This window comes from Anser brachyrhynchus, assembly GCF_964034855.1.
Source record: "Anser brachyrhynchus genome assembly, chromosome: 4".
In the NCBI taxonomy this organism is placed as follows: Eukaryota; Metazoa; Chordata; class Aves; order Anseriformes; family Anatidae; genus Anser; species Anser brachyrhynchus.
The window spans coordinates 70,133,528-70,156,629 of NC_137698.1; the positions used below are offsets into that span (position 1 = coordinate 70,133,528).

The 23,102-nt window shown below is 37.9% G+C and overlaps 1 protein-coding gene across 5 annotated transcripts in view; it reads left to right on the forward strand.

The window, feature by feature from the left end:
• ZFYVE28 (zinc finger FYVE-type containing 28) overlaps window positions 1–23,102 on the forward strand; it is a 147,776-nt gene that overhangs the window by 117,460 nt on the left and 7,214 nt on the right. For 2 of the 5 annotated variants that reach the window (XM_080592066.1, XM_080592070.1), the window contains exons 9-12: window positions 1,038–1,142; window positions 14,648–14,802; window positions 15,380–15,496; window positions 16,520–16,624. In XM_080592066.1, coding sequence (XP_080448192.1) covers window positions 1,038–1,142; window positions 14,648–14,802; window positions 15,380–15,496; window positions 16,520–16,624 — 482 coding nt within the window. The remainder of the gene's footprint in view (window positions 1–1,037; window positions 1,143–14,647; window positions 14,803–15,379; window positions 15,497–16,519; window positions 16,625–23,102) is intronic. The other 3 variants (XM_080592067.1, XM_080592069.1, XM_080592068.1) reach the window with 3 other exon arrangements.

Here is a 23,102-nt window from a genome sequence, read left to right on the forward strand (position 1 = left end):
TTTAACTAAAGATATTTCTTAAGTTTCTCTCTGCATTGGCCAGAGATTTCTATTGACTGAACATTTCAGTTCAGCAGGCTTGAGTGATTCTTCTGCACTGCCTAGAGCTAATACAGCTTTGATACATTTGATTACAGATTTTATCTAGTATAATTTAATTTTCTTCAGCTTGTGCAGTTTCCAGTGGCTGAGCAGTAAATTGTTACTGAAACAAAAATTGGTCTTTCCACAAGAGTTCTGTCATGCTTACGAAACTTTTAACCTTCTAATCCTAGCTTATGTTGATAATATGACATAAGGTCCGAAGTGATGTACTGTTTCAAAGCTTTTCCTTAGTCCAGGGATGACAGGGACAAGTTGTGTATTGTTAACTTAAATTTTTCATGATCTTTTATTTAGTAACTAGTGGATTTCCTCTAATGAAATGTCCATGGTTTGCCATGGGACCGCTACCTTGTGCTCATCCAGTTGGTTTAAAGCTTGAGGGTACCTGTATAGCAGTTGTAGGGACTCAGCGAATTAGGGGTGGGTATATTATCCTCATCTCCTTACCGAAGAGCCAGCTTTCTGCTTTTTCTCATAGACTTTTTCCTTCCCATTCTCATTCTGTGGAAACTTAGATCAAATTAGTTGTGGTATTTCAGAAGTTCTTGAAGCTTATTGATGTCTTGCTTGAAACCCACTGTGACTTTATCAACTTCTAATGATGTTATGTCTTTGTTATAACATTAAAACAAACACTCTTCTGTCTGTGCCCTAAGAAAATGGAAGGTCCTTGGTTCTTTCCTGAGTGATTTAACTGCATGTCATAAGTTAAACTGAGGATTTGTATAAGAAGTGTGCCCACCAACTTTGCTAAATCGCCTGACCCTTTGGGAAGCAAACAAAATAGATGTATATCACTTCCTTTCTTATCATTATTGTTTCAAATACGATTGTCAGTTTACTCCGATTTCCGTATAATCAGTGACAACCCATGCTTTGTTTTTTTACCTTTGTTCTCTTCAGCAGTTCATTTTGTTTCCATGTTTTTTCAGTTCTCAGGATGGCTTACGTGATTCCCCCCTCAGCTCCATCTCCAGCAGTGACTATGAGAGTGTTTCTGTCACTACATGTAGTCTCTCCAGCATATACGCTCTGAGGTAATAACATCGCTTCACAGTCAGATTTGACTAATTGTATTGGGTTATGGTTGGTTAAAAATTTTCATTGAATTAACAATCAAGTGACAGCAACACTTCTGAATATTCTTCCTTGCGAACAACAGGTGCTGCTTTTTTTCTTGCTTTTTTTTTTTCCCAGCAGTTGTCTTCAGTGCTGTGATTGAGAGGCAACCGTTTACAGAAAAGTTTCAATGCATGTAGTGCTTAATTATATGGTATGCCAGTGATCTCCCTTTTATTTATCCATATAGCATTTCTTAAGAGTGATTTCAGAATTCAGCTTGAAAATTACTGAATATTTGTCTTAGCTAGGTTTTGCCTTTCTAGAAAGCATGTTTTTTTTCCAATTCATTTTGTGTAGTTAAAATGAGGGCAGCATGCCACTTAACAATAATTTAATTTCCAAAGTTTTTTTTTTTTTTTTGCCAAAGTTGTTAAGAATACTGGTTTATATTCTCATCATCTGAGCCTGCATGTGAAGGTTTTAACTTAGTCGGTTTGTTTTGTGCAGAGCACCTAGTGTGAGTAACAGAGGAATAAAGGTATGGGGAAAAAAAATCTTACTAAAACAGAAACCTGAGTTCTTTAGCTTTTTTCAAGGCTTGCCCAACATACATGTATGTCATGTGTTGCATATGTTCTATGCAATAATGTTATTACTCTGGTACAGGTAGAAAGATACCACAGTATCAGTCAAGGTAGATTTTCCATTGCTTCTTTCCCTGCCTTTTTCATCCATATATCTCTATGAAGCACTTTTAATTTTAACTCCAGGAATACCAAATTTTGTCTAGGTTGGGGGAAAGAAAGAGGGTAAAAGGCCTTTTCCTATAGTGATAAAGGAAATATTACATAAAAAGTATTTTTTAGGATGTGCCCACAATCAATCTCATTTTTTTTATGATTTCCATATTTTAAAAAGGCAAATAAGGAAAGGAAGATGCAACTAGAACTGGTTTTCATGTTTTAAATTTTGAAATACACTTTTAACTATGCTTCAAACAAAATTCAATTTACCAGCATTCAGTTGCCCTCTGCTAAATACTGTAACGTGGAAGAGACTGTCCCACACAGAGCTGTCTGAATGGACAGCAGAAGTAACCTCTGTTATTCTTTAGACATAACTGAAGCAGAATAAATAAGTTTTCATTAGATGTGCCACCTTTTTTCAAGACCTTAATGTACTGCCTTCATATAGCAGTATTTTGCTTGTCACTGTATTTAAATATCTTGATGCCTAGGTAGTTAAATGTCTATTCCCTTTTTTTCAATTTTATTTTTCTGAGGCTCAGTTTATAAGGCAATTTTGTGCATGTGTATTTAGGCTTTTGTCCACTGAATTACAGCATTGTATCATCCTTGGGTGTCATCCAGGAATTCAAGTTACCTATTTTTCTGTATCTTATCCATGTAGCTATTGTAGTTGATGGTCCAATAAAATAGTAACTGCCTGCTTGACTATACTGGTATAAATTTCCCCTTTTCAAATACTTACACAGCTTAGTTTGAAAAAAAAAAAAAAAGGTCAGAAGTCTGACTACTTCAGAGAAGCACGTTCCTAGATGTGCATGCATAGAAAAGAAATATTCGGCACATCTACTTGTATTATATTAAGTTACATCATTTGTCTACTGCAACAAGAATGTTCTTTGCAAAGACCATCTCTACAAAATGTTATTTTCTGAAGTAACTAAGTTCTTCCCGATGTCATGTGCATATCCAAAACAATACCTAAAATATTTTTTTCTTTTTCCTCTGAAATATGCCATTTTACTATGTCTTTAATTCCTTGCTGTTTTCACTTGTAATCTTAACAATTAGAAACTGAAATGTAACACTTTCAATTTTGTCTGAAAATTAATTAGCTAAACACAGAATTCATAAAATGTATTTATTTGGCCTTTCCACTTCCCACATATCATAAACAATTTCTCTGTGCTATTATAATCACCGTAGGTTAAAGTAGGTAAGCAATGTTGAGACTGAAAGCCTTGTTGTCAGATTGCGGTGTCTTTTGGAAATAGCTGACCACCTTCAAACAGTTCAGCTCCAGTAACAAAAACAGCTTAGCATATAGTGTTGAATGAACTACTAGAATATTAAACAGCGTAGCTGTAATGGATTTGAAACAATGAAGTATAATATATATGGAATTACATGTATCTATACATTTACTGTTTTCCAAATGAAGACCTAAGGGAGAAAATTCTTACTCCTTGCATCACGAAGCACAGTTAGACCCAGGGGTCATTGCGTGCCTTTTTATTTTCAACTGGGAAGAAAAAGCTGGTGAAGACCATGGGATCCAGTCAGGATCCTGTAAAGAAGGCTCATACAAATCAGCATGTGATTTACTTTCCCATGTGACAGACTTCCCTGTCCTCAACCAGTGATGTATAATTTTTTTGAGCGACACTCATCCCGTTTAACTTGAGGCACCAAACTGATACACCTTATTTAAAAGTTTTGTTGCTGAAGGTTCCATGTTTAGTCAATGGAGAAAAAGCAGAATCCTCAGTTAAGTGTGTATTTTCTTGAAATGCATCTGGGCCAGAGATTTTCAGGCTTATATCGGAACTGTGATTGTATGCTTTGATTATGATTGTGCTGATGCAGTAATTTGAAAAAATATTTGCTTGAAGGTTTCTAGAGCACAAATTGAAGTACAAAATCTATATATAGTGTGTGTATATTTATATATACACATACATATATGGGATGAAAGGGGTACAGAGGTTCCCTGAAATGGTTTTGCTAATGAAAGTTCAATTTCATTGGTGGCAGATCTTTGTAGAAGGTTCCTTCTTCTAGCCTCAGAGATCTGATGGTGAAGAAGTTAAACTTTCATCCAGTACAGAAGCAGATTTTTTGCAAAATGTTCATTAAGCAGTATCCGGACTTGAGGTGCCCATATCAGTAGTCAACTTTCTCAGTGAAGAGTAAATATATTCCTTGTCTTTCCAAGGGTTTCAGAGAAACTGTGGGTTTTATGCAGACCTGCATGTGTTTGCATAATTTCTGTATTACATCAATGTGAATGTGGACTAATACTGCTGACTTAATTGAAAATGAGATGTTTGTAGCTACAGCAGGGAAGTGGCAATTGGTCTATTGTTTATATTAGCTCCAGGAAACAATGCATCCAGCTTTTCCTTTTTTCACTGGTATCTGTTTCATAAATGTAATTTTTAGAGCAATTTTTAATGTAACTATAGCTTACTGAATTGTAAATAGGCAGCTAATAAAGTACAATGCTGGAAGCTTGTCCATTTCGTTGTCAGAAGCAGTAAAGTCAGTGGCTTTTAAAAATAAACTGTTTGCAGAAATTTGTTTGTAAGCTTTCAACGTGCATTAAAATTAACGGGCAAGATCCTGAGGGAGCCATTAATTTGAGTGGAAACCGAAGAGAAGGCTATTCATATGCTAACTGAATGAGATGACTTGATAAGCTTAAAGCCAAGAATGAACTCAAGTTCTTTGAAAGACTGGAGGTAGAAAATGGCCACAAAAACATTGTTTTGGGAATGGTGAGGGAAAAAAAAAGTGAGACGGAAGCAAAACAAGGTAGGGACAATTAGTTGATTTCGAGCCTTGTTGGAATTTGAATCTGAAGTGCAATGTGACTGACGCCAAAGCAGCCAGAAATTAGAGCGGGATGTTTACTGGGCTCTTGGTTAGAATATCGCTATCCGCGTGTGTGTGGGCTGAGCCCAAGCTCTCTGCATGTCCTTGAAGGATATCTCTTACTGTATGGCATATGCTGAGTATGGCCCTGTTAGAACAAACACACACACGTGTGAAACAAAGCGGGGAAGGTTATCGCAGTATATAAACGAGAAGGATGAAATTTTGATTACTGCTTCAAAACTAGAGGGGGTTTTGCCAGAGCCTGTTTGAAGCTGCCTTGCCTGTCAGCTCCTGTGGATGGATGGTGCCTTACAAACCCAGGTGCTTCACTGGGCTTTTCATCAGCAGAAGTCAGACCTCGGAGGGGATGTGAGAAGGCAAGGTAACTTAGTTGTTCGGTAGGACTTTTAATTAAACTAGGAGAATTCAGTTCCTTCATCTCATGGTTCAGAGTTATCCATTGCTCTGTCCTATAAAGCTACAGTGCGGATTGCTTGCCCACAAGTTTTAACAGACATCACAACTGCTCCTGGGGATCTAGTAGCTGGTAGTGTGGGGCACAAGAGATGTGCTAGTGATCTATTTCAGTTGATGTGTCACAGTCAACCCGACCATCTCTCTCTCCAAATCACCCCTCTTGCAGTTTCATCATCACATTTGTTCAATCTATGCAAAATAACAGATTGATTCAGCATTAATATTTGGTGCTGTTATTTTTTGGTTTGACCAGCACATTGCTATAGATTTTTCCTTCCCGCTTTTTCCATAAAACTCCTCTTCATGGAGAAACGGCTTGTAACTGGAAAAAGGCTGGTGATAATCGCTGTACACGTACGGTACTGGAGTCACGGAAATGAAGAGCTCATTGGGAAGAGCTGGAGGATTTCTATAGGGGTTTTTATACCTTGAGAAAATTCGGATGACTCCTGAAACAGGTGCCATTCCTTCCTAATGGTTTTAAACCCCAAATTGTCTCTGTATGTTTTAGGCATTGCGAGTCTGTGCTGTTTTGTACAGCTCTGCCACTCAAGCAGTGTGAGGGCAATTAATATGCATATTAATACAATCATAAACAGGCTGCCGTGTGGACTCTTCTTGCTTTGCAGCTAAATCCCTTGCACAACCAACCAGCTGAGCAGTAGCAGCAAAACAAAACAGTCATTACTGATGAGGTCTGTCAGCTTTTGCTTAGGATTTTAGTCAGCGAGACATATGTGACTGCAGCAGATGTCTCCGGTTTCTCACCGCCAGGATCCTTCTTGATGTGTTCCGTGCCATCTTGTTCTTTGCTCTGCAAGACAAAAATTAAATCTCCAAATAGTGCAGCATTTTTGAAGCTTAGTGTTCCCTTTTATAGGAAATTCCTCAAGGTATTTCTAGGTAGATTATATGCGTATCTTTGTAGTGAGTAACAAGTAGCTGACGCAGATTTTATTTTCTCGAGGAATAACCCAGGCATCTTGTGTCAACTACTTGTTAACAAGTGCTTTTTGCAGCGGGAGGGTGAAAATGCAGTTGAGTTGTTTTGTTTTTTTTGGTCTTTCCGATTAAAATGGAAAGCTAATGTTTTAGAGATGTTAAAATGCCCAATATGGTCAAAGTCAATTAAATATAAAATCTGTTACTTTCTGTGTAAATGAAGTGAAATAGGGCAATATTTTAAGCTAACTTGCTTCAGTGGCAGAGGCAAAGAGTCTCTTCTAGCAGAATTGCTAGACACCCCAGAATTTGCCATTGTGTGGCTGTAATCCAGGTGGCATATTTGGCTGGAGACTGACACAAAGCAATCCTAATGGGTTAGTATTTGTGTTTCTACATAGCTTGCTTGTAATTTTCATTTTTAGTAATTTGGCCACATTTAAGTTATGTTCATTTTAATGATGTGTAAAATCTGTTGTTGAATATCACTTGGTGTTCCCTGTGCTGCTAATAGAACAAGAATTATTGGCTCTCAGAAATTACATTTTATTTGACAGATCTTTTTTCTTTTTAAAACCCCCGAACTTAAATAACATGTTTGGGAGTTTTGAGATTATGTGTAATTAACTAAAATCACTATAGTAACTGCAGGTTTGCAGGTTCTTTGGCAATGCCTAAAATCAAGGTATGTTGTAAAACCACAATTTATACTGCAAGAAAAAACGGGATTTCCTCATACAGCAGTATTGAAGTTGAAAAATTAAGAGAGAGCTTTCTTTTCTAATTAAGATTTTAAGGCTCAACCTAATACTTGAATTAGCTTTCCTCAGCTTTGACTCCCACGGCTGGATACAGAATTCCTGTGGGATTCTCCTAGACCCTAGGATGCTTTAATGCTTCAGCTGGTAGCTTTATATTATTTTTTGAGGGAACCGATGGAGGTGATATGAAAACCCGGTGCTAATAAGCTTCCCTATCCCTCAGAGTTCCTTGTGCTGGAAGATGTTTCACGGTGCCTCTTCTTCATCTCTGTGTCTGCCACACACAGCAGTTGCAACTCAAGAGAGCATCTACTGGAGCTGGATGCTAAATTAATTCACTTTTTATTAAGCCATACAGTATAGTTGCTTGCATATCACAGGGGACACTGCAGAAGAGCTGTATGAAATGCCTTTCTTTGCCCTTGGAAGTATTTGTATCCAGCATCAGGTATCCAGGTTCAATATATCCTGTGTCAAGTTCTGGGACTGATGCATTTCTATTATCATGTTAGATACCGGAGCTGGTATTACATATCATTTCTACATAAGTGCTTAACCATTTCTGCTTTTCACTTTCAGTTTTTCCATTTCAGGATTATTTTTAAAGTTTAAGTATTTCTGTGCTCTAATCTCATACTGTTTGTTCTTTTGCAATGTGAGTTAATGCTTTAGAGCTTTAAATGCATGTTTGATTATAGGGAAGTGTTAGGAAAACATCATGGTGGAATTGGGAAAATCCTAGTAGAACCTAAGCAATTCTAACTTCTTACTTTTTCAGTTCTAGTTTTTGTTGAATTTTACAATGTCTTGTCTTGCAGGTCTTATCCCTTCTTGGTTTAAGTTTTTAAGAAAACCAGTAAAAAATGGTACCTTGCAAGTACCTGATACTAAATTTGATAGTAAGAAGGCAGCCCTGTTGATTACTAATGCTCTATTTGTTCATATTCACTTTTATATACATTTTATCCATAATGAACAATTTTATCCATAAAGAACAATGTTCTTTGGGAGAGAGCATTGTCAAAGACAATACCTTCTGGGCTGGCAATGTTGTTCCTTTTAGTCCCCACTTGGAATACAGTATCATTGCATTCTTCTGAAAACCCAGGCTAGGATGGTATTGAGTTTGAATAAGGCAGTTGTCTAGCTAGAGTTTCTTATGGTGGATCTACTTAGCAACATGGTGCTTCAGCAGTTGTGTTTTTTCAGGTGTCCAGCATGGTAGGTACAACAGGAATGCCCTGCAGTTTCAGGAACTGAGGAAGGATTCAAGATATTTCTCCAATGGAGTGGGCAGCTGCAGAAGCTGCCAGCGTATGGAGCAGAGGTTGTCCTTGTTGACTTCAAACTCTGCATGCTGAGGAGGGAATGCTGAGGGATTTTTCCTGGCTGAAGATAACACTTAAGACCCATGGTTCGTCCCACTTGGCAATTTATTTATTTTAGTCTGCCCACTTCAGCTGAAGAAAACAACGCTTGGAAGGGGCTTCTACACATCTTACAGTGATGAAAAGATAATTCCCCTACAGTGGAGTTCAAAAGGCTGACAGCAGATGGGGCTTCTAGCACGTGTCCTAGATATATGGGGCTGGGCACGGATGGTACATGTGATAAGGCTGTAGTGCAGTCCGCTTCTTCTGGTGGTGCCTAGCTAAGTTGCTGCTAGAGGGGTTTGCATGCAGTTCTATTATTTGTTTCTCAAGACAATAAAGTTTTGAAGCCTTTGGAACATTTTAAGGGCTTTCTTTTATCCTCTTTAGCCTTTTTTTCTTAAAATAGAGGGAAAATACATAAGAGATTGCACACAAAAAGCCTCTTGACTTAATAAAAGAGTGAGGTTAGGAAGTCAAGAAATAAAGTTTTGAATTAAAGCTTTTTTAGTCTGCTTTAAATGTAGCTTCTGGGATCATTTATTAAAATATAGTCCTTTGCTAAATAACCATATGCTATTACCCAAATAATAAGACAAGTTCTGGATTTGGTTTAAATGACTCTAAAATTGGATGTGTAGCCCACCCCCTTCACTTAAAATAATTGTAAGAAGCCATTAATCTCATTGTAGTTTTCCTCCAAACCATATTAAAACTAGTACTTATTAGAAACAAAAAGGTTGTAACCTGCTGTTTATTGTATCTTTTTGTGAGATAACCAGAAAAGAAATGCCAGAAGCACTGCAAAAGGCAGGATAGGAACTAGTAATTTTTTTCTTACTTACATGGAGTCATGCTTCTCTCATTCAAACCCCTATCATTTCCCTCTTGTCATTCCTCATGTATACAACCTTTGCCTTTCTGCAACCATTGTCTGATCCTTTAGATGGCCTTTGGAGCAGTTCTTTCTGCAGAATGGAGCCCGGAGCTGACTGCAGCCTTGAGGCACTTGTAATAACTTAGGAGAGACCTGACTGACAGCTCGGTGGTGGGGTTTCCAGTTACAGCCCACGCAAGTATCAGTGGGATAAATGCACCGGTTACCAAAGTAGTTTTGGAAACCCTCTTCAGACAATTGCAGACTTGCCTGAAAAAAAAAAAAAAAGTTTTTTACTTAAAGTATCAAAAAATTCACGTGAGAGAAAAAAGCTTAAATATCGTAGATTGGATAAGAAGTGTGTGTTGCTGATATTGCTCACAGAGCACAAGAAGGGCGTTGTGCTAAATTATGTATGAACAAAATGTAATATTTTTGAGGAAATAGCATACAAGTGTTTAAGAACAGTGTATTTAAAACATACATATAGGGAAATTCAAGCACACAGTATAGCTCTGCATTCAGAAAATATTGATAAAGTGTGGCATTTTGAGCAGTGGAGATGACAGATTTGTTTAGGCCAAGTAGTGCAAGTGGATTGGTGTCATTTGAGTCAAAGGAACCGCGCTGTTTTATTCTTTGGGGGCAGTCTCTCATCAATTTGTTTAATGAACTGTAATCGATACTCTGGAATTGACCATTGTCCCTTTGTAGAAGCTTTCAGCATGATTATAGTTGTGATGTCCTTTTATGTAAATAGGGACGTGTGAAATTGTTTGTGTGTGGGGTATATATGAAAACCTTCTGCAAAGTGTTCCTGACTGTAGGAGGAATCCTACCTGAGGGATTTTGCCTCAAAATGCATTACTCTGATTTTGCAAAGTGCCTAAACCTCTGCATCACAATAGGACTATTTAATGCAGGTATTTTGAATTCACTATAAAGTGGATTCACAAGCTTTGAATTTACAGTATAAGAGGAAAGTATTCTCTTCAAGTTTCTCTGCAAGTATATTGCATGCTACTTCAGCCTCTGCTTGTGTAGTTTGATGGAGGTTTCCAGGGCAAGTGACTAGGAGCAGCTGATGGCATGGGTATTTGTGTAACGAATGCAGTAAGGAGAGTCACTGAAATGCGTGTTTAACGCTTTTCAAGTAAACATTTGTAGTGTTGCTCTTAGAATTAGCGTTTTACACTTTCAGTTGCGATGAGTTTGTCTTGCTGGAATTTGATCCCTCTTGATTTGAAGGCATCGCTGACAGTCTTTTGAAATCTGCACCTGAAAATTAGTTGTAACTAAAAGCCTTGCGTGAGATCAGAAACAGAGGATGATTTTACTTTCCTTTTAAAATGGCTGACATAATTGCGCTGTTTGGAGTAGAAAAATACATTGAATATTTTCTCCTTTGCAAGGAGTGACCACCTGGTGCTTTTGATCTGAGGCTTCTTCAACAAAGTTATTTTAAAGGCTTATTATTTTGAGAACAGGATAATACAGTTGATTTCTTTATATTCATTATATCTTATGCAGTGAGCTTTCAAATTCTTTTTATCTGCCTCTACTGTATATGTAATGGGTACTTAAGATACTCTGAAGGTTTATGTTTGTGAGTAATGGGGAATTTTTTGAGAGACTCGTGTACATTCTGCATTCAATACAGAGCAGATTTTAGGTTTAGTGAACCAAATACTACTAAATTTGAAAGGAAACATCTATGAATAGTTACAGATTTATATTGCCACTGACTATTTTTTGAGCACAAATATAAAATAATAAATTTGGACTAGCTTTGAGTCTTGTTGGTTTTGGTTGCTCAGTTTTAGACTCTGCTGCTTTTAGTGTTTTTGGATGAGTGTCAATGCCCAGCAAATTCAGCACAAGGCCTGCGGTATCACAGATGGTTACCTAAAACAATCAACCCCTTCTGGTATAACCTTTAGTTATATAACCTTTTGGTCAGTCATAACCTTTTCTGTTTGTTCCACAGCCCCATTTTCCTTTGTGTGGACTCTACTGCTTAACCTGGCTCATGGGTAAATTTTGGAATTGAGAGCTGTAAAGCAGATTGGTTCCACAGGTGAAAGATGACATTGTGCACCATTGTTGGGTTTTGTTTGCTTGTACGTATTTGACTAAATTTCACAGTCAAGCTTTGAGATCAGGCAGCTGTTCTGAGATACGATTGCAATGTGTTGAAAGAGTCTCGCTGCTCTTCCTTCATGATAAATGGAGAGTCATTTTAAAATTGTTATGGAAATGCTAGTCGAGTCAGGTAAAAAGCTAATTTGTTCTGCCTGTTCCTTTAAACATATAAGCAAGTCTACTGTTTGGAATCAGTCCTTTGACATAACATCTTCTTTCTTCACATTCACCTTCAGATGTGTTAACTTTGCAATGTTCTCACTATGAAAAATAAGTACATGATAAGCATTGTTTGTATGATAAAGATTTCACAAGGGGGAATTCCATGCCTACTTTATCTCTTCATAGCCTAATTCCTTGGTTAACACGGGGCTCCCTTCAACCAAGAAGGTGAAAAAAGACATTATGTCTCTAGCTACTCAGTGCTTAAGTATGGTTCTTCATATTCTGCAGTGAAACTCAATTCTGGAGGTATCGGCAGTGTAACATTCCAAATCTGAGTATGGTGTGACGTTAATGAAATGCTTCCTACACACCTGGTATCAGCTGAGAGTCTTTATCCAAATTATGCATGTTAGATAAGCCCAGTAGGAATGGTATTCCTCTTAGAACTATAAAAATAACTTGTTTGAAAGAATAATTTGGACAAAAGGTAAGTCAAACTCTGTAGATCAAAATTCGGGTTTGTTTTCTAAATTATCAATTTAAAAATCAAGAGAATCTTTAACATTTGCATAGATACAATCACTGCGGTTTAGGATACCCAGTTACAAGAAAAGCTGTTTATCTGAATTAATTGTTATGTTTCTGTTCTTCCAGTGTTTCTGACTACCTCTACAATATTTGCTGACTACATCCTTTAAGAGTAAGACGTATTTTCAAATAAAGAACAGATGGTTATTAAGCCCTCTCTAAGAGTAATTTATGTCCAGATCTGACTGGGTCCTGTTGGTAAAAGAAGAGTAATTGTTTCTTTCCAGCTCTGCAGCGATGCTTAGGTCCAGTTTTAAATTATTCTGGAATGCTCACTTTTCTCTTTGCAGTGGCACAGGCAATGAAAATACCCATTTTTCTGGATCTCTTTTGTACGGATATTGTACTTCATGTCTGGCTCTCTGTACATATGAAAGTATGTTGTAAATGCGAGTATGTGTATGTGCTGACCTTCACCACACAGTGCTGCAGCAATTCCTATCTGCTCTGTACTGTAGGGCTTTTTAGGACAAAACCACCAAGTCTTGTGGTGGGACATGACCAGTCTTAATGACACACCACAAAATCTTCCACTGAATAGTCTGGAATAGAAGTCGGTGAAACCACAATCCTTGTATATATAGTAGGAGGTGACTTAGAAAGGCAAACATTATTATTGCAATTGGTCAGAACTTGGTCAGAGTTGTGGAATGAGCCTTTCTTCCTGTCTGCAAAATGGGAAAGGACTAAATTTTTATTTTTTTCTTAGAAGGCACTCTTTGCAGTTCTCTGTCCACTTAACACCTTGGAAATATTTCTTCAGCTGTGACTTGAGGGAAGGGAGCCATCCTTATCACCCCGTCTGTGCCCTGCACTTAGGTTTTTGCTTAGTTTGGGACTTGCCAGGACATCATTCTGTTGAGATTTTATATTATACATGGACTGCATTTCTTTCTGTCGTGAGCTCTGTGCTTGCCTTGGAGAGCAATTTATATTGCAAATATGTATTCGTAAGATTGATTCTTCTTAAAATGAGAGAAAAGGTAGACCTTATTTGGCCGTGTTAAGAGGCAGACAGAAACCCTTTTATTTGGACAAAGTCGCTCATGCTGCTGAGGGAACTGTAAGCATAAAACTAACATCTTTTAACAGAACTTTGCTTTTGTTAATAGCAATAGAGACATGAACAGAAGTGGGTTTCTTGTAAGTATACTCTTTACTCTGTATTTGAAAAAATGAGAAGCCAGCTAAGGTACTTGCACCACACATTTTCCATTGATATTTCAGTCAATAACTAATCTCTAGTATTTATGTATTTTCAGTTCTGTTTTTACTAGGGCTTTTAAAACTGTATGGCATAATAAATCCTTTTCTATGTTTTAAGGATTACCTGTACAGCTCACAGATAGAATTTCAAAACAATATCCTGTAAATTTTTGTTTATGATTATTTTCATATAATTTCTGTAAATGTTACCTATGTGTCTTATCCTGCAATAAGTGTGCATGCTGTCATAAGGGTTGGATCTGCAGCTTGGTGAATACTTCAGCATCTAATAAAAACAGGTTGAACTCAAAATGCATTAAAAATTACATCCTTCCTTGTGTTTGCTATTTATGCAGTCAATAATATACATAGATTATACATATATTTTTTTTTACATAGTAGCTTCCAATCAACACAGTGAATCCTTACATAGTTGCATCCTGTCCTATACTGCCATTTAGGGTTTTTTCATTGGCAAAATGCAATGTAGCATTTTCCTTTAAGTATTTCCTTATTTAAATGCATTTTACTTTACAAGTGATTTAGATAATTCTGGATATTTAAAGAAGCTGGATTCCTGCCAGAGCTTCCTGCAGGTTGTTCCAGCTTCCTTTCCATAAAGGTGGTAGTGGTGGAAATGGCTAGCAACCATGCATCCCTTTTTAAGAAAAAAAAAGGGTTAAGGCTCTAGTAGACATTTAGAGACACATTTTAATCTCTTTGGAGTTGATGAGCCACTCTTTTGCAATAGTTTGACATTTCAGTAATTTTTACAGTTAGGTATATAAGGGGACTAATCTTCCTCTTTACTGCCTAAATTATGTTTTATCATCCTTTACATTTTTTATGTAAGGTTATATTTGGATTCTATTCTCACTCTTTTAAGGCAGCATAATTCAGAAATTCTTTTTTCAAATTTACTTCCACATTAATAAATTTCTAAGGTGACTTCAGAACTGACCTTCGTATTTTAGGCTGATATTCCGCTCTTGCATTTCTTGTGGAGTTATGGTCTTAGGACACAGCTTTGAGTGGGAGTTAATGTGAAAAATGGCACAGCATTTTGAAATAGCTAAGGGAAATACAATAAAATACAGACAAATGATTTTCTGCTTAAAAGTTTTTTGTAACTATGCCACAGAGTGAAAATCAAACATGATGGTGATTGATTGCATGTTGATTACCTTCAACAAGAATTTACAGCAATTAGTTCTGGTTTGCTGTAGAGTATTGCCTGAATAATAAATCCTTTAGGATTTTCTGAACATCCTGAACAAATGAATGCAGACTTACATTACTTTTCTTCATTATGTTTTTTTTCTCCAACAGCAGTTTAATGACGAGTTCTTGTTCATCCGATGACATTGATCAGGAAGAAATTCAGCTTGCTTTGCAGGCTGCTAAAATTGCCACCCGAGAAAAGATCAGATCCAGATTTCATGGCAGTAACGATCTTATTCACCGCCTTTTTGTCTGTATCTCAGGTATGTGAGTTTCCTTTGTTCCTTTGTTTTGAATGTGAAAAATGGTCTTTTTTTTTTTTTTTAAATGTGTGTAAATATATGGTAGAACGGACTAGTGATGAAATAGCGAGGACTGTATCTTGGAGCGTAAGTTGCAGATTGGTCTAGATAGACCTGTTACCTAATGGTGACCAGTGTTAACAGTCAGAGACACAGACATCTGAGACCTCAAATGATGAAGAGTTTGGGCACGCAAAGGGTTTCCTTTCATAGTGCTTCCTTTTTCTTGGTGATGCCCTGTGCCTTCTAGGGAAGACATTTGATGCAGCTGTTGTATTTTGATGCAAAAGGAATCTCCCAGTGTTTTCTACCAAAAGGACAAGGGAGTTGTTTATCAAATTGAAGTCAACATAAAGGCCAGGACATGGCTTGGTCATCCTGGAAAATTATTTTAATTAATTTATCTGTTTTTATTACTGACATGAGCTAGTGAACCTTCAAAAATGTACACCAGGCCATTACTGGGAGCAACATACAAATTTAAATAAGGGAGGTATAATACTCTAGTAATGATTTATCTGTTTTCTCAAACTCATAGGTGTTGCTGACCAGCTGCAGACAAATTATGCTAGTGATCTAAGAAGTATCTTAAAGACCTTGTTTGAAGTTATGGCAACCAAACCCGAAACAGAAGACAAGGAAAAGCAAAAGAAAGGTGAAGAGATTAAAATATTTTTTTTCTATACTGAATTTCTGCTGGTAACCCCATGTGGATCTATGAACTATTTGACAAGAATTTTCTTAAAACTTTGCTAGCTTTTGACAGGACACACTGTACAGTGATTTGAGCTATGTTTAAAAAAAAAAGTCATGGAAATGGACTGTAAACAGGATGAAGTCACTGAAATTACACGTATATAGGAGTATGTCTCAAGGCAAACGTTGCAAGACGTAAAGCCTTCAGAGTGCATCTGCTCTTGCCCATATTCCTGGGTGCAACAGAACAGTGTTCATAGCCTATATGAAGTGTTTAGACTTCAGGTTTTTTATTTGTGTATTTATTTTTAATTTTAATTTTTCCTGGTACTGTATTACAATGGTCACATTTTAGTTTAGCAAGACAGATGTCTTTTTTTTTTTCCTCCTGGAATTTAAATAGCTATGTAAAAAGAGTAGGCTATGAGATTCAACATTCAAAGAAGAATAATGAAGAAATTGAAGCTGTAAAGAATTATCACTGCAAAATGTTTTGTATGCAACAATACTTAGTTGGAATAATTTCCACTGGATGAGCTATAACCTAAAAAAAGAAAACATGTTGACAAATGTAAGCATAAACTAAGTAAGTGAATGAAAGTCAGGGACACTTGGGATGATGCTTCTCTTTATGTGATTTGATGTGTGCAATACACCTAGGGAATCTCTGGTTGTTTTCATCATCTATTTCTTTGTAAAAGATCCAGGTTAAAAACTGTGAAATAAAATATAGGATGCAGCTAAACTGGTGGAAGTACAAGGACTGTATATCCTGTTATAACAGCATCTTTCATTTCTGTTGTCATTTCAAAGAAGAACCCAGGAGATTTTTAAATTGCTGTGTCAGGTTGAATAAAAAAGAAGAAGTATAAGAAGGTACATATAGATGCTCCTGTAATATAATCCTGGAAGTCCTAACGTGAATATTTTGAGTACAAATTGGAAAAATATGAATTCAAGTACTTTTTGGTTTGTTTTACAGTTAATCAGGGTTTAAGGAACGCAGCATTGGAAGACTGTGCTTTATGTCAAGAAAGTATATCATCCTCAGAACTTGCAGCAAAAGCCAGAGATGGGGACTTTGAAGGTACTTTCTTTTTTCTGAGAATAAAATGAGACAATACTGTTGTTTTTAAAAACAAAAAACAAAAACACATTAAAATGGAATAAAAACCTACTCTTTTAAAGTTTGGCTCTGGAAAATGAATATAAAATATTGTCATATGTCTTAGAAACAAAGGTGATAAACTGAGCATATATTTCTTTCAGAACTTCTTCTAACATCCTCATGAAACTCTGTGATCTGCAAATTGTCATACCCAGTATGAATGCATTTGTATTAGTGGAGAAAGGTTCTGTATAGAAAAGGCTTTCATATAGCACATGACATTATATGTGACAAGTCTCAGATGGCTGCGTATGATGTGATGCCGTAAGTAAGGTCATCTAAAACCAAATCTAGAGATCTTTTATATCCTTAGCTATATGTGGAGGTGCTACTTTTTTCCCCAGTAGAAGTAGCTTTCATATTTTCTACACATCTGTCTCTGAGGGAAATGATCAAAATACTACGGTTATTATTTTCGTATGCTTCACCATATTACCTCAAAGTATGGAAAAGATATTTCTAGTGAGTGTACTGAGGGTACTTAAATCTCACTGAATCTACGGAAAGAGTGAAGAGAAGTGCACGTGTAAGTCTCAAAGTGTGGGTCAAGATTCAGTCATCCTGAGAGCTCAGAAATTTTTTGCTTTGGTTTTAAATCTGAGCTACAGGAATGCTTAGGAGTCGGTTATGGACTGTAGCCCTAGTATAGTAAACAATGTATAAAAAATGGATTAAAAGAAATCTTTGCACTTGCAGTCAAAGAATAAGAGTAGAGAAATAGCTGTATGAGATGCAGCAAACAGGAAAGCTGTCGGCTTTGATCTTGAGGGCTGGATGGTGATTTCTTCACACCAGGAGCTCAGTTATTGGAGAGGCGTTGTCTCTGGTCAGGGTCCCTGGTCAGGTGAGAAATACTAGACTGAGAAATTGTACCTTATCTTCCCTGAATTTCAGGTGGGCAGTAATTTTGCTGTGCTCTAAAACTTTCTTCTGTTGTTGTCAATTTGTCTATGTACACCAGAGTTCTGCCAGTCTCATTTTGAATCCAGGATGTTAAGTGAGTGATGAGCAACGTACATCTCAGCTTGTATGCAGAAGGGGATGAGCAACAGACAAGAAATGTTAGTTCATGTCTCTTGTAATAAAGATCAGAGATCACAGGGGGAAAAAAAAACACACAACCCTCTTAAAGATAAGATTTTAGAGAAATAAGTTGTTTTGTGCTTATAGAAAACTCAAGGATTGGTTGCTAACCCTTCTTCTAAAGCTGCAGGCTAAAAGATTTTGAATTTAATCTATTCATTTAGAACAGCAGGCCTAATTTACGTGTAATGTACTGTAGAAAAATTATCTCTTCTGGAGGAAGATGATTTGGGGGCAGATAAAGAACTATTCAGAATAATTTTAATTGATTTTTCTATTGTGCCATAATTCAGAATGTGACAGAAGGCACAGTGAAGAACAAATCTTTAAGCAAAATATCTACCGTATACAGGCTGTAGTGGAAACAAATGCAAGAGATGATTCATTCCCTACCATTTCAGTTCATATTCTTTTGTTTTGAATCGATGCCTGATGGTGTCAGTAAATGTGACTTCCAGAACTTGAAAGCAAGTTCTGCTGAGCTGCAGGATGCTGAATAACCTTCTCACAGAGAACGTACATTTTGTCAAAGCAAAGTCAGTTCATTTCTGTGGCATGTTATTCAGCTTTTAAGGTTCTTCAGCTTTTCATGGCATCTATCGGTGAGGGGAAGGTTTTGTGTTTGGAGACGCACAGCTTCTGGCTTGGGATGCTGTTTATTGAAATAGAGGGCAACAGTCTGGGTGCTGAAGTGATGTTACAGCTGGCTGTGTTGCAGTGGGGTAAGGAGAAATATGTGGTGTTACGTACTGGGAGCTCCAAAGCCCTTCAGTACCTGAAGGCCTGGCACTGGGACCACTGGAAAGGGACTGAGTGAGTCCTCTTCGCACCCTCCTTGCAGGTATTTATACACATAGATCACTTCTCTCCCCCCATGCCTCTACTTCTGCAGGCTGAACAGCCCCAACTCTCTCAGCTTCTCCTCACAGCAGAGGTGCTTCAGGCCCTTCGGCACCTTGGTGGCCCTTCCTTGGACTCTTTACAGTTCAGGCCTCTTGTTATAGGGGGCATCACAAGAACACAGAGGGGGCTGGGGAGCGTGGAGATGAGCTCTGCCTTCCAAACCAGAACAAGCCAAGAAGGGCCTACAGAAAGGGGCATCTGAAGTGGATCAAATCATTAAATTTGTGGAAACTGTAGGAACACCCATCCTGTCCCCTCTTCAATACATTCCAGACTCACGTCCCTTCAGGCACAGGTCACAAAGTGTCATTGCTGGTAGCGCTCTACAGATGTTTTCCTACTACCTGTCACTGAGGTATGCGGTGATAGCTAATGGGATACATCCTTTGCTGTCTCTAAAGCATCCAGAATGATGCATAAACTCACAACATCATTTTAACCTCAGCAGCCACGTGCCTTCCCCCCACACCTTATAACACCTCCCCACCTATCTCATTTTTGCAGATTGCTCTGAAAGCAACAGCTCCTGGCATCGTGCTGGGTGATGTTTGGATGCAGATGAAGATATTTGCTGGTTAGGATAACCTTTGCTGCATGAATTGTGTTCCCCATTAGTTGCAGCAAGTCTGATGGGTTCATCCTTCAGCCTAAAGCTGGGCCACAGGCCACCAACAGGAACTCACTGCAGTTGTCATTGTAAATGGGTTCAATACAAAGTCTGTTGATTGTTGCACCAATCTGTTGACATCATTGCACCAAAATTAATTATATCCATTTTTCTACATCATTTCCACACTTCAGGTCACTCCTAATGATTTCAACAGAAAGTGAAAACAATTTAAAGCGAATGAGAGCGCATCGGCAGCTCCTCCCTTCTGCCATCATGGCAGAACACAAGCATGGATCAAATTGAGAAAGTCCAGCAAGCTACCTGCCAGGAAAGCTTTTTCCAATTATCAAATAAAACTCCCTTACAAAAAGTACAAAGATTGCATCCAACCAATGTTAAAAAAAAAAAAAAAGGCAAGCCTAGCAACCCAAACAAATAAATGAATAGTGGTAAGATTTTCGTGAAGGTTCCAGCCTCTACTCAGATTATGAAGATGAATCACTTGTTTTTGTCAGATTTCTCATTCTTACTCTATATCAAACTCACCAGCTGGTCTGGGTCATAAAACAAATACGAATGCTTATTATGAGCCAACTGACATTGGCAAGGGTATAAGAGTTGAATCCTGTGACCTTCTGAAGGTTGAAATACAATATACTACAGATTAATTGACATTCCAAAACAGAAGCATTTTCATTTTCAAAGTCCAGATGAGCCTGTGGTGTATATATTCATCTTTGCTTTCCTAATGCTCTAGGATTTTTTTTTTAGGAAGCATATGTATTTATAATTTATAGATGTAAAAAGCAGTCTTTTTTTTTCAGAGAGCGAATGCAAAGCAAATGCATTTATAGTTTCCTAGAATATAAAATGAATGTATACAAAATTTCATAATTGAGTTTTAAATGTAATATAATTTCCCCGATACGCCCTGATCAAATGATGCAGAAGGTGGCCAGTGGGTATGGAGTTCTGTATGTAACAGACTTATGTGTGACAGCTGCTCAGAAAAAAGCAGGTTGGGTGCTGCTCTTCTCCCGGTGTCAGTGGGGACCGACCAGCCAGCACAGGGAGAAGGCTACTGGGAAGTTCCCAAGCTCTGGCTTCCCAAGCCAGTCAGATAATAAGCTGACCAAGGAATTTGCATGGGACTGGGAGTGGGCAGAACGGGTCACATGCGAATTAAAGCAAACCTTCACACTGGAAAATACGAGTAGACTGCTTTTCAGTTAACCTTGTTAAAATGCATCCTGGCTGGGGCAGGGCTGTCTCGCTCCTAGAGGCTTCGGTATCTAGTATAGCTTTTTTATAAAACAAAACAAAACATTGAGAATATAGAAATTTGATGTCTTTTTGCAGTTTGTGCATCTGGGATCCTGTTTCCAGTCCTAACACAAAACTTGCTTTGTACGTGCATGCTGTTTCCCATATGTATACAGTAACTTCTTTTCTTTGTTTGTTTTGTTAAGGATTTGTGTGTATTCATTTCTTCATCCATCTGTAAATGTGATCAAGCATAATTCCCTGCTTACCACATTTGGGATTGGGGAAAGGTGAATATTTTTAACGTGTCGATATCACGAAGCTACAGGCCAGCTAAAGAAGTGAGTTACATTTCTGGTCTAGGAATAAGTGTGAGATGTTTAAAAATTGAAAGATTTTCTCAGGGAAAGACAGTAAGCATTAGGAAGCTGTTTGTGCTCCACGAAAATATTTGCTGTAGCATCCCACCTCTCTCTGCAGCCATACATCTGTTTTCCCTCCCTCTCTCTCCCATTTATACAGAACCTCCTTGCTCGCTGCCACCTAGCCATAACTCTGGCCGTAATGCGTTTGCTGTAGCTGCCAGTACAAATAACTGTTTGTGCCAAATGGTGTTAGCATCTGTTTGCTGCACAACAGCAAGCCATTTCTCCTTGATCCCTTTCCATCTCATAAAGTCCCGGCCCACCCACTTTTGTCTAGTCACTGCCCCTTGCTGCTCTCCAGCCAGCAGCACTAGCACAACTCAGTAATTTATGGTCCTGAGGCTCGAGTTCACGTTCTTGTTGCCATATGAAGGCACAAGGTCAAGAAATACCGCCCCTGCTGCTGTGCGTGCAGAGTCTAATCACTGAATCTAGAATTAGCTGTCAACCCTGGCTGAAAGCTTCAGCTTTCCTTTTGTCCTTTACACACCTCTGGCTACTCTATTATTTATAATGATGACCAGCAATGCTTTCTAAGTGAAGGAAGTTAAATTCCTGCACAGTTCAGTGGCCAAACATATTCTGTCTGTATAACTTCTTACTTTTCTTTTTTTTTTCTTATTCAGCAGCTCTGCTTGTGCAAGTGCAACGGAATAATTTAACAGAAAGTTTTCAAAAATGAGGCACTGTTTTGTAATCAACTGAGTGTACTTAATTTTTGGAGATTATGGGATTTCCAAATGTTCAGATTTAGGTAGTATTGCTGTAACTTGGTATGACTTGTGTTTTAAAAACTTGCTCACAGTTTCTTACCTTTTCAAAGACTATCCCACTCTGTCAGCACAGTGCAGAACTTGAGATTTCATTGCAGGAGGAGAAAGCAACCAATAGGTACTGTAAAGCGCAGGCTTATTTGCCTCCACTGTGACATAATTGAGATTTTGATTAGGTTTGAATTTTCTTTGTCCTAAAAGTACACATTTTTGAGTGTTCTGACATCATGTAGTGCTACAGTATCAACTTGATTCTAGTTTTCAGAACCTAAGTCAAGAATGTCACTAGAAAAATATTTAGAATCTAAATGTGTGTTAATATACTACATAATTTTTAAATCTCAAAATTTAGGCTTCAGAATATGTTCTATTCCATATTCTGAAGAGAAAACTAGATTTAAAAAAAGGGAAGCAGGACAGGGAGAACACTCAGAGAGAAACCCAGAAGATAACTGTTCTCTAATTGCTGGTAGCTGTTACGAAGGACTGCTAGTAATGGTTATATGGAAGATAAAGATTTTAGGTTCATCTTATACAAATTTTAAAAAACAAAACAAAAAAGCATATCCCAGTGAAAAATCAGAGTTGCTTCATTTTATGTAAATAATTATTTGGCCCGAAGAGTGAGTTGCTGGTCACGCACCTGTACAGAACAGATTCAGGATGTCATAGTTCGAGATGGTGTTGAGTCAGGCACAGCAGAGGCTGGGGCCAAAGTCTGCGAAGCTCCATGCTTTGTTCAGAGCTTCCTAGGTCTGTGCAGAGATTCCATCTTAAGAAAGCCATTTGACAAAGCTGTCCTTGAAGCTAATAAGTCTGTACCTCTGTTTTTGCCCTCACCTCCCCCCCTGCCCCAATTTTCATCAAATAACATTGTTGAAGCAGAAAATTATTTTAATTGAAAAATTTCAAGCCAGCTGTAATCAAGGCTAAATCTACTGAGCAAGGGAAAAAATTACTTTGGTGCAGTTGCCTCCAAGGAATCTTACATAAAAGTTGGAGACTGCCTGGAATGACATGCGGAAAATTAAATGTCATATGGGAAAAAAGGGTTTGTCTTACCGTGGAGGTTGAAGCGAGGGGTAAAGTCACATCACCTTAGCTCTCTACTTTCCATACTTAAAACTGTTAGAATTTACCGTGTGGCACAACTCCTGCGTTCATCAGAGGAGCTACAGCAAGGCGATCTGACCTTTTTTGCAGCTGTGAGGATAACGCGTGTCGATGGCTGCAGCCCTGGAACTTCCACAGGGTGCCACAGGAACAGCCCTCGCTGGGGCTGGTTTGGTAAAAGTATAGTCAGGATTGTGCGTGGAGTGCTCCAAAATCTAATACACATC